Source organism: Leptidea sinapis, chromosome Z, assembly GCF_905404315.1.
Source record: "Leptidea sinapis chromosome Z, ilLepSina1.1, whole genome shotgun sequence".
NCBI lineage: Eukaryota > Metazoa > Arthropoda > Insecta > Lepidoptera > Pieridae > Leptidea > Leptidea sinapis.
Genome location: NC_066312.1, coordinates 35,378,933 through 35,390,791, shown reverse-complemented (window position 1 = coordinate 35,390,791; position 11,859 = coordinate 35,378,933). Strand labels below are relative to the sequence as shown.

General features: G+C 32.7%; 2 protein-coding genes and 1 long non-coding RNA gene across 4 annotated transcripts in view; 1 reads left to right on the top strand and 2 right to left on the bottom strand.

The window, feature by feature from the left end:
• Positions 1-227: 227 nt before the first annotated feature.
• On the bottom strand, positions 228-4,901 carry LOC126979181 (gonadal protein gdl). Its single transcript, XM_050828431.1, has 4 exons — positions 4,652-4,901; positions 4,381-4,541; positions 4,173-4,306; positions 228-446 (listed from the first exon to the last, which is right to left on the bottom strand). The coding sequence occupies exons 1-4, from the start codon at positions 4,741-4,743 to the stop codon at positions 312-314; spliced, it is 522 nt and encodes a 173-aa protein (XP_050684388.1). The 5' UTR covers positions 4,744-4,901; the 3' UTR covers positions 228-311.
• A 229-nt stretch (positions 4,902-5,130) lies between these two features.
• LOC126979193 (uncharacterized) lies at positions 5,131-5,712 on the bottom strand. The gene is made up of 2 exons (XR_007732774.1): positions 5,581-5,712; positions 5,131-5,246 (listed from the first exon to the last, which is right to left on the bottom strand). It is a non-coding gene; the product is annotated as an uncharacterized LOC126979193 (long non-coding RNA).
• Positions 5,713-9,912: 4,200 nt separating this feature from the next.
• The window catches only part of LOC126979167 (axin-like), a 128,401-nt gene continuing 126,454 nt past the window's right edge, over positions 9,913-11,859 (top strand). For both annotated transcript variants that reach the window (XM_050828410.1, XM_050828411.1), the window contains exon 1: positions 9,913-10,129. The gene's annotated coding sequence lies outside the window, so the exon portion shown is untranslated. The remainder of the gene's footprint in view (positions 10,130-11,859) is intronic.

Here is an 11,859-nt window from a genome sequence, read left to right as displayed (position 1 = left end):
AGGGAGCCCAGGAAATGAGCTTTCTCTTTCGCGTCATGGGCCAGCTAGTCATCGTCCCTGTACAGTGGCGGCCTGTCCAGTAGGCCTCCGGATATGCTGATAGCCGCGTGATGATATATATTACATATTTGTCCCGACCCCTTGTTTGCCTGGATATGCATACAGATGAAAATTCTTTTAACTATTTTTTGTGCCTTTAGTATTACTTGTAAAATAAACAGCAAGTATTATTTTAAAAATATATTCAATTTACAGTCCTTTACATTCAATTCAATACCACAATATTATGTTTTATAATCATCTTATTCTAGTTATGGAATATCCATCTTACTTAATCGTAGTATAAAATCTAAGAGATACATTTGAACCTTAATTTCGATTGGTTTATTTGTAACGAAGAATCCTGGTACACCCGCTTGCGCCAATGTGTCCTGCTGGTCATTCACCTGTAAAATATTACATAATTATGAAATAGTTAATTAACAAGATTATCATACATCCTACTTTACGGCTGCATTTGTGTTCAACCAGCAGTGCTCAACCAGCGGTCAGCGCCGACGTCGGTCATGCGCAGCGCGTAACCGTACGTGCTTAGTGCTCAGCTGACAGCAAACTTGATTCGTGTACAATTGTGAAGAAATATGAATTGATTTTTAAACGACTTCAAAAAAGGAGGAGGTTCTCAATTCGTCGGTATGTTTGTTACCTCAAAACTTTCGACTGGGTGAATCGATTTTGATAAATCTTTTTTTATTTGAAAGCTGGCTTCCCGTGGGAGAACCCTTAATTTGGTCCAGATCTAACAATGGCATCCATGAGAAAAACCATAAAAGTCTTAAATTTGCTATACATACGTATAGCAAAGTGGATGATAAATTTACGAATAACTTATTAGCGCGCCAACCGATTTCGATGATTCTTTTTTTATTGGAAAGGACTATATATTTTTTATACTTCAAATATAGATTGGTGAGAGTTTGGCTAGATTCTGATTACGGAACAATGACAAAGTAACGGAACTCTTCAATTCTTAGGAGCAAATTAACGATACTCGGCCGAATCTTTTTTATGTTATCCGGATATTTAAGTCATCTACCATAACATAGTTATGGTCAAGTAATTGTCGTAGTCGAATATGATGATCAATGGGACTCCTTAACGACTTACAGTAAGGGTGCGATCTTTGGCAGAATTTCTGTCTGTAATCATATTGCAAAGCGCTTACGTTCATTGCTGCATTGAAAAATTTAGTACCTATATCTACACATATTTAGACAAATTGTTTGTTAGTGTACTTCAAATTCACTAAAAATAAAAAAAAATAAACAAAAAACAACCGACTTCAAAAACACTAATCCAAAACTATAGATATAATATGCACTAAAAAGTAGGTATAAAATAAATGTAATTGCGTATTTTTATACAACCTATTAATTAATCTAAATCTAGTTAAGATTTTTGTAATTTTTGGAGCCGGTGTCATCCAAGATAGGTTAGTAACTAAGTACATACATAGTTACAGGTGAGATGTGCTTGAGGCGAGAGGCGAGAGCGGGTCGTGACGGAAAGACACCGATTCCAAAAATAACAATAATCGTAACTAGAATTAGATTAAATAATTAGATTGTATAAAAATACGCAATTATATTTATACTTTTTAGTGCATATTATACATATTGTTTTGGATTAGTGTTTTTGAAGTCTGTTGGTTTTTTAAAAAAAAAATGTTTTATCTCTAATATTCTAAGTAAAAGACAGAAGATATCATCAACCCTATTAATGTCTTGTGTGCTAAACAAATAACAGAGTACTAAATGGTGGCAAATGAGAATGAAAGTGATGGTTATATAATAAATAACTTATAAGAAAATGGAGGGATAATGTCTCATTTAGTAGATCATAACTTTGTCATGATCATAAGCTTGTGAATAGTATAGCAAATAGTTGGATATATAGCTGGTTATGTGGTGAGATCTAGACAATTACGTTGCCATTTCAAATGCATGGGTTGCATCGACTTTTTATTTGTGAATAGTAACTTTGAGTACCACAACTTAATAAGCTCACAAGATGGAGATGGAATAATATATGCCTCAAGCGACATATATGAGTTTTGTAAAGGTGCAGAATTTGTAATATATGTAATATAACTGTTACATTAAAAATCTCTCATATCACCCCTGATTAAAACAACTCATTGAGAGGTATTGAAAATGATGAAATTTTAATTGTTTTCAACAATCCTAATTCTTTTTTTATGTATTAATAAATATACAGTTTACATGAAGTGATTGTTATTCTTTCAATACTTTTCAATGGGTATTTTTAATAAAAATAATAAATAAAATAAAATTCTTGCCATCTGTCTTCTTGACATCTAGCAATAATTATTGTTTTGTGTTTATAAGTCAGTCTTGTAAGGGCACATGCCCTTTGATATGACTGTTGTCTCAATAAGTCATTTGCATCGGTAAATTTTGGTCAAAGCAAAGGCAAAGCTTGGTCTCTCATAAGATTTCTAAGGAAGTATATTTTAGATTATTTTTCTGTATATTTTTGTTATGTGTTTATTTCTTGTGTAATGGTGATAATGATGACTTGTACATAATGATAGATCATAACCTAAATATCATATATTTAGGTTATGATGTATCATTGCTTATATACCAAGGTGCATCAGTTATCATTCTTGCATGAATTTGATATTTGAACCAGCTGCTGTTCCACCATTGTGCAGTTAAGTATTTTTTCAAACATGATATTATTATGCTCAGTGGTGACATGCTTTTAATGAAAATCAAATTTGTGGTAAGGAATTGTTTTTTTTTTATTATTGGCACTATTCTGCTCCAAAATAGTATCTCCATTACTTTCACCAGTATTGGTAGCAGGCTTATAGGTATACAAAATTTAATGTCTTTTGGTTTCTTGCCAGTTTTACTAACCATTATAATTATTAGTGTAACTTTCCACTGCATAGGTTATATTCGTCTTCCATTGTTCTCTCATTACATGTCAGATTTCTTTATATTAGAGGGGACAAATCTAGGGGTTATGATAAAGTGAGATTTTAGCAGTGAATTTACCTTTAACCTATATATAATACAATGTGAATACTTCTAATACCACACTAGGAAAATAGATCTTTTGTGTTCGCAATGTTGTGAATTATATTTGACTAATAAGCATTCAGTACCCTCTGAATAACCTGTTTGTTAACTTATTATTGTCTGCATTGCAACTATATAGGCATTATGAGTCTACTGAAATGAGATTCGTCTTTGCCTAATAACCTTTGTCTTCAATTACTGCACAGTTTTATCAAACTGAAGCCAAATGGACATTATAGAACAAAATAGTTTACAGCATCATACTCCAATAGCAATAATTAAACCTGTGCCCAATTATTATGTGGGTGGACAGCTTGACCAGGCTGTTTTTAATATTTTCTTTTGAAAATTGGGCAAGTCTATAGACAAGAGGCTAACATAATGGGAAGTGGTGCAGCAACCACCCATGGACATCCACAACACCAGATTACCAGTTTTTATTTTAATGGAATAGGAGGACAAACGAGCATACGGGTCACCTGTTGTTAAGTGATCACCGCCACCCACAATCTCTTGCAACACCAGAGGAATCACAGGAGCGTTGCCGGCCTTTAAGGAAGGTGGACACACTTTTCTTGAAGGTACCCATGTCATCTCATCCTGGAAACACTGCACAAGGAAGTTCATTCCACAGCTTTGTAGTATGTGGAAGAAAACTCCTTGAAAACCGCACTGTGGAGGACCACCACACATCCAGATGGTGGGGATGATATCCTAACTCGTGGTGTTTCATGCGAAGGTGGAATTTGGCGGCATTTGGAATTTAAGAAGTTTATTCTATGCTTGAAGGTCCTCAAGTTGTAAGGTTTAGGAAATCTCTATTGAATGGTAAGATAAATAATGAGTGTATTAGTAAAGAATTTTAGTCATTGTCAGAAAAATATTCAAAAACAGAGTTAGTATACTCCAAATACAGCAAATCACATCAATTATACCCATCAAGTGTAAGATGTGTGAAACAATTGAAAGTAATGATTTATTATAATTATTAAGTCTGCTACTGCTACTAGTGCTATACTATACATGCAGTAGTTACTACTCATAAATTATTTTAGTACATACTTTTTGATCTAATTGAATAACTAATTTCATGTCAGTATGAATTAATTCTTCTCTATGTTTTTTATGCAAAATATGCTTCTGTTTTTCTTGTTCCTCTGGGCTTTGAACTGTTCTTAACATAGCTTGAATTTCCACTGGAACAGGGGAATTTTATATAAACATACAAAACCTCAACACCACACCAGAAAAAACTCTCAACAAAACTTACATGCATGCTTATTGATAATTTGAAGTCTTTGTTGAAACAAATGTTTTTCTGTAACATGCTGAATTTCCATAAGCCCTTTAACTATTTCAAAAACTGTTTCATTGAGAAGACAGTTAGCAAGTCCTGATAATAGTTCTATAGGAACTCTCATCTGATATTTGCTAAAATTTAAAAAAAATTATATGATGATCCTTGACTCAAATACATATATTTGGGGAAGCTAGGTTGCAAACTGTAAATATTTCAAGAAAAACAACTAATGTGCTCTTACGGTGGCAGCTCTCTAGCCATTTCTTGTAGTTGTTCTAATAAAAAATACAATTTTCTTTGTAAGGCTTCAGGTGTAGTTCTGGTGGTATCCATAACTTTTTTACAGCAGTCGCCAAAAATACAATTATTTTCAATATTCAATTACTTGAATCAATATTCCGTTGTCCGCTTTAATCAAAGAGAATTTAAGCACTACGTTCAAGGAACGGGAGCGCCATACAAAATAATGAGAAATGTCGCTTCACGCTCGTATTGTATTGCACTAAATCTTGATACCAACATAATCAACTAATGACGTAATATCAGAGCTGCCAATATAATAATTAACGATATATATACATATAAGTAATTATATATAAATAATGTCTAATTTTAAGGTTCTCTTTTGTTAATTTTAATATTGACCTAAGCAAAGTCTAAATAGTTTAAACGGGATACGTTTTAGTTATCAACAACAACAAGTTACAAAGAAAAAAACAATTAACATAATTAGTATTTTATTAAAAGTTTTGTTTTGCGTTGTAGTTATGGTTTAAACAGTCTTTGGTATTCGTTTTTCAGATGTTGCAATAAAGTCGTAGGCGAGGGTCCTGAATCTGAAATAAAAACAGAATACATATTAGCAGAAGTTAGTTAACCCTAATTTTTGGGCTTTAAATATTTTTTGCACATCATACACAATGTAATAAAGGATTTTAAAGGTAACTAACCTAATTGATCAAAATATAGATACCATAAAAATGAAATAAATAAAAATAAATTTAATAATAATTTAAAATAAAATATCGACAAACGATAAAAAAAGTGTCAAACACTACAGATAGATTAGAAAATTTTAATTTTTACTCTAGATGAATTAAATCAATACTCTATCACTTTTAATCACTTTAGGCATTCTTTATTAGCTTATTAGTTGTTCTTTAGTGCTACCTTTCTGAGCCAGATTATAAATCACATATTTTACACAATTTTTTATGACATGTTATAGCTTAGAAAGTCTTGCGCATTTATTCTATAAATAATTAAGCAAATTTCCCTGAATAATACACGAATAAAGTAAAAGAAAAAGAAAATTCGTAACAAATTTTGCTAACAGTCACTTTTATTTTGAATGAATGACATGTCACATGACACTCAAACCAAAACAAACAAAAGAGTCGAACATATGTTAAAGCGAGACAGCGTTTGCTGCCATTATTTTTAGTACAATGCCATACATACTCGAGTTACACTTGAAAATTTAAATAGGTATATCCCAAAGAATTTATAACAGGTACTTTCGAAATTCGAATACATTGACTACAAGATCCAAAGAGGATGTAAACAAAGAAGATGTAAATACCAAATAAATGGAGGCGGGACCGCCTAAGTCAAAATTGAAATTTTGTCTAATGGGAAGTATGCAGTGAGATTTGACATTTAAGTTTGAAATATATAGATATGTACCTGTAAGGCTGTAGTATATGTAAAGGCGTTGAAGTATTATCAGGCTAAGTTTGAAAACGAACAGTTGGAATGTAGTGGACTTTGGCTATGTCTGTGTTTTACAAGATTATATCCGTCATCTGTCAATCGATTAATGATTGCACGCCTCATACAATCGGCTCATCAAACTTAGCCCCCCAAAAAAATTTCTTTCTATTTTTGTATTTTCAATATCGCATATCGTTAGTTCGTAACAAGTTTGTTCTTAATTGTTCGCTATAAATAATTGTTTGTTGTTTTGTTGTTTATTTAAAAACAATTAATTAAAAACATACCCTTTAGTTAGCCCCCGCCCCCTGTTAATGGGGGGAAACGCCTACTATTTGGTTCAGGCACTCGCCGGCCGCTGCCGCGGCACGCTACGCTCGGGTCGTGCGTTGTTTTAACTGTTCTAACATAACCTAACCTAACCAATTTTAATGAATTGCATTTTTTTTTAATAAATAAATCGAGAACAAACATATGTTTATAGAGAACAATCAAGAACAAATGGCGAACGAACGATGTAATAAAAAAAAATAAAAAATTGATAAAAAATTAAAAAAAATATCTGGGGGCTAACTTTCTTGAGCTCATACAATCGAGTGAATTGCTTTTTTCATATTAAAGACTCTCGCTAAGTCGCTAGGCTGACGTGATCAAACTCAAACTTCAAAGAGTATGTAAATACTAAATACTACGTGATTTGAGGCGGGACTGCCTTTTTACGTAAAAAGTAAAACTTGAAATTTAGTTTAGTATGAAATGTATAGTGACATTTGATGCATAGACATGGGGTTGAAATATTAGAATATGCAACTGTTTGCTTTCAAACTTTTTTTACTTTAAGTTTGAAAGCGAACAGTAACTAAAGAAGGAATTCAAAAAATACTATTTATATTATATTTTATTTAAAAATATATTTTTCTTGGGTCGTGGGTACCAAAATTATGCGATTTTTCAAACCTTTAAAATATCATATCTCTGAAAATATTAAAGAAAAGAAAGAAAAGTCATAGATTCTTTTTTATTTATATCTTAATAAATAATATAAAAAAATATGACACCAGGTTGTCCCATGGCAACATGGACTCATATCACCAGTAGGGCGATTTTATAAAGATCGCATAAATAAATTGAGGTGGAATAGTTTTCGGTACTAATTCAAATATTTCTATTTAAAATAGGATTCAAAATCACTTATTGAACGTCAAAAACTACCACATTTTCAAAAGAGACTGCCTCAGACCTGAGAAGAATGGGAGCAAGAAACGCAGCGGGCTTTTTTTTTAATATAAAAATATGGTCGAAAAAATGCGTCTATTCCTCCTGGACTATTTAGTATTCAACACATTGTAGCTAGGTAGAGACATGGCTAAAAATCCCACTTTCGAGGAAACGATCCTATATAGGTATCCACGAAAAACAACCTATATATATTTTAGTATGTAGTTGATATCATAAATAAAATGTTGTGCTAATGTAAAATTTTCAAATGGCGATATACAACTACACAGTAAAATATAAAGTTTTCATATTTTAATTTAATTTTTAGCCTTTAACCTTTTTAATTTTTCCTTTAACCTTTATGCTAGTGTGTGTGAGATTACGGGGTATACCAGCTACACAATTTTTTCTCCCTTAGATAATCATATATCCACAAATACTTTTATATTATTTTTTTACACATTTTCACAACGCACAACGGCATTCTTAAAAGATTTTATTGCGACGCAAACTGATCAGTCACAGACGATGGCAAATCTCATAATGGCGGCTGATCGGCTTGTATAACTGTAAGTGTATGCGTGGGTCTATGTATTTACACGTTTACCGGCTTGTTTTGGTGCCTCACTGTTGTGTAAGGTGACACGGAGTCCGTATGTTTTACTCGTCCGTGATTATATTATGACCTTTTTTAACGGACTTCAAATCAGTGGGGGTTCTCTATTCGTTCCTCAGAACTTTCGACTTGGTGAACCGATTTTAATAATCCTTTATTTATTTTAATTCTGGTGCTCCCCGTGTGGTCCCATTGCAATCTGGGTCTAGATCTGACAGTGGCATCCAAGAGAAAACCATAAAAGTCTTAAATTTGCTAAATATATTATATACTTCAAAGGTGAAAAGTTTGGTGAGAGTTTGATTAGGTTATGATTATGAGATACAGGACAAAGTAATGGAACTCTTCAATTCTTAGGAGCAAATTAACGAAACTCGGTTGAGTTTTTTTACTTTATTCTATCCGGATATTTGAGTCACCTTCGAAACGTCGTTATGGTCAAGTAATCATCGTAGTCAAATATGATGATCAATGGAACTCCTTAACTATATACAGCAAGGGTGTGACAGAATTTCTAACTGACTATAATAAAATTACGTTCATTGCTGCATTGCAAAATTTACTAGATCTACACATATTTACACAAATTATTAGTTAGCATACTCCAGATTCACTAAAAATAAAAAACAACCGACTATCAAAATCACTATTCCAAAACAATAGAATATGCACTAAAAATTATACAAATAAATGCGTATTTTTATACAATCTAATTAAATAATCTAATTCTAGTTACGATCATTGTTATTTTTGTAGTCTGTGTCAGCCAAGGTAGGTTTGTACCTACATACATAGTAATAGGTGAGATGTGCTTGTGTCGCACGCGCGGCGTGAGGAGGCGAGAGGCGTTAATACAATAATAGTAGACTAAGAATAATCGAAAATAGTGTGGACTACCGTGTACTGAGTTAAAGAAATTCACAACAAATAAAACATCGAAACGACCGCACCGAAGTTGTGAAGAAGTAGCATCTCTCAGTAGTCTATGGTAGTGAACGCGCCCCTGATTGTGGCTAGCCATTAGAGTAAAATTACTCCTTCATCCTATAGATTGCGACTTTGTTATTAGTGTAACTTTTCACTGCACAGGTTCTATTGTTCTTCCATAGTTCTCTCATTACATGTCAGATTTTTTTTATATTAGAGGGGGCAAATGGCTGTGGCAGTAGGAGGGTTCTCAAATCTAGGGGATATGATAAAGTGAGATTTTAGCAGTGAATTCACCTTTAACCTTATAGCCTAATACATACTACAATGTAAACACCTCTAATACCACACTAGGGAAATAGATCTTTTGTTTTCGCAATGTTGTGAATTTACCTGACTAATAAGCATTCAGTACCGCTGATTAACCTGTTTGTTAACTGATTATTGTTTGCATTGCAACTATATAGGCAGTATGAGTCTACTGAAACGAGATTACGAAGGTCTTGGAAACACACAAACCTTTGTCTTCAATTACTGCACAGTTTTATCAAACTGAAGCCAAATGGACATTATATAATAAAATAGTTTACAGCATCATACTCCAATAGCAATTATTAAACCTATGACCAATTTTTATGTGGGTGGACAACTTGACCAGGCTGTTTTTAATATTTTTTTTTGAAATGGGTGTAAGTCTATGTCTAGTTGCCCGGCAAATAGACAAGAGGCTAACATAATGGGAAGTGGTGCAGCAACCACCCATGGACATCCACAACACCAGATTACCATTAAGTGAGAAGTTTATTCTATACTTGAAGGTACTTAAGTTATAAGGCTTATAAAAACTCTATTGAATCTTCTTTGAAGTGAAGACGTAGTATCTCTCAATAGTGTGTATCTGTGATAGTGAACGCGCCTCTCATTGTGGTTAGCCGTCCTATAGATGGCGACTTTGAGCATCAACAACAATATAGCATAATACGTAGGTATACGTTTACGGACTGAGTGTTATAACACTATGGAGTATGGATAGTGTACATGGTGATGTCAATCTTGTTTTGAATAATATATGTTTCCGGTCGTGATAAAACAAATTTCGTGTTAATTTACTAAAGAAATAACTATTAACTGCACATAATTATAGTGTTTATGTATTGTGGGATTATTTTAACGTGTCAAAGTTATTGTTAAAAAGTTTTGTGTTCAAAGTTGTAAAAGTCACTTCAGGATTCAGGTGTCAACGAGGTAAGAATGATGCTTATTTCAAGATTACCAATTCTATATTTAAAAGTGAATGTTGCGTTAAAGCATGCTCCGGCAAATAATTAAATGTTTTGTTTAATAGCTTTTTCGATGATAATTCTGCTAATATCATATTGATACATTTCAATAAAGTTTTATGAAGGTTATGTACTTACATTCAGGTGCATACTACATAATATTTTGTTTATATTTTTTTATATTACTTTAAGGGTATTAAAACTGTAAGTATTAATTTATTTAGCTGTCGCCATAAACATAATTTGTAAAATAATAAAAATATCTTGTATAATTTAGTACTAAGTAGTTATTTTAATATTTATGTAGTATTCAATTTGAGTCAGTATAGGACTTTTATATACATATTTTTAAATTCAGTTTCTACATGTCATGATAGCCAGAATATTATGTCGCTTCATATAATTATTAAATGAATTAGAATAAAATGTAGTGACAGGATAGACATTACTTGATTAAGTAAATGTATTTAATATTAGTCAAAGATATTAAGCACACATATATTTGCTGTTCAAGCAATAGTGTGGGATTGTTTGATGTTAAGCCAATAATGTTTTCTTCATATCTACAAACACTTGTAACTCTATCAAAGATAGATTTCACTATAAAATATATACTTATTTTTAGGAATAATAAATGATAACTTTTATGAGAATGCAAATATTTTTTGATATTTAGATAATATTTATGTTATCAATACAAAGGGAAGCAAAGTGTAGGGAAAACCCATGCCCATTGGTGTTTTAAATACTACTCTAAAGTGAGTAAAGTGGACACTACTGTCTTCATGGGTATCATGTTAGATAAAAAGCTTCATTGGGGTACACATATTCCCATGTAGGTAGCAGATAGACTCACCTCTGCGGAATGTACCATTAGAAAGATTAGAGAGTACAAGAATGTTGCGACCGCTAGATAAGTGTACTTCAGGTATTTTCACAGATTCATTATGTATGGTATTTTACTGTGGGGTCATGCTGCTGACATTGATATAGTGTTTGCTCTGCAAAAGAAAGCTGTTTGTGCTATATATCAGCTTGGTTGACAGTCAAAGAAGAAATAAATAGTATGACTGTTCATTGTCAGTACATTTAGGAAAATTTAATATACATTCATAAAAATCGTAACCTTTTTGCTCTTAATTGTAATTTTCATTATTATAACACTATCAGTTCTTGATAACAGAATCATCCAGTCATCACTTATGTTATCTTAGATCTTCTGCTGACCACACAGCCCAGTATTTACCAGTCTCATTTGACACCTTTCTTAATATGTTCAACCAATGCCTGGTCAGGAGTGTATGACCAATCAGACACCAATTGCATAGAACACCTGACACCTTTGCCACCACAGGTCAGAAGACTAGGATAAGATGTGTTGCTTTCTTGCCTCCTACTTTGGGATGGATTTTGTTTTCTTTCCAATGACTTGTGCTTGGGCCATTGCAGTATCTGTTGTGATTCTAGAGGCATGGATATTTTCATACCAAGCTCTTAATTCCCAATTGGAGGCGGATCACAGGCCTGGTTCACGGTGTCAGTTAAAACAACAGCTTAGTTCAAGCAAAGGGCATATCCTACCTGGGTTGCTGCACTGGACATAAATGATCCGAATTGCAAAGTTCTGAAAGGGAAATATAACCATGCATCTAGGTACTGTAACAACAGTATGTTCGGTAGGTACAGAAACAATAT

Coding starts and splice junctions, on each gene's coding strand:
- LOC126979181 (XM_050828431.1), bottom strand. CDS start 4,743: ATGGATACCACCAGAACTACACCTGAAGCCTTACAAAGAAAATTGTAT. Junction 4,542..4,651: donor ATGGCTAGAGAGCTGCCACC/GTAAGAGCACAT, acceptor TTTAAATTTTAG/CAAATATCAGATGAGAGTTC. Junction 4,307..4,380: donor AATTATCAATAAGCATGCAT/GTAAGTTTTGTT, acceptor CCCCTGTTCCAG/TGGAAATTCAAGCTATGTTA.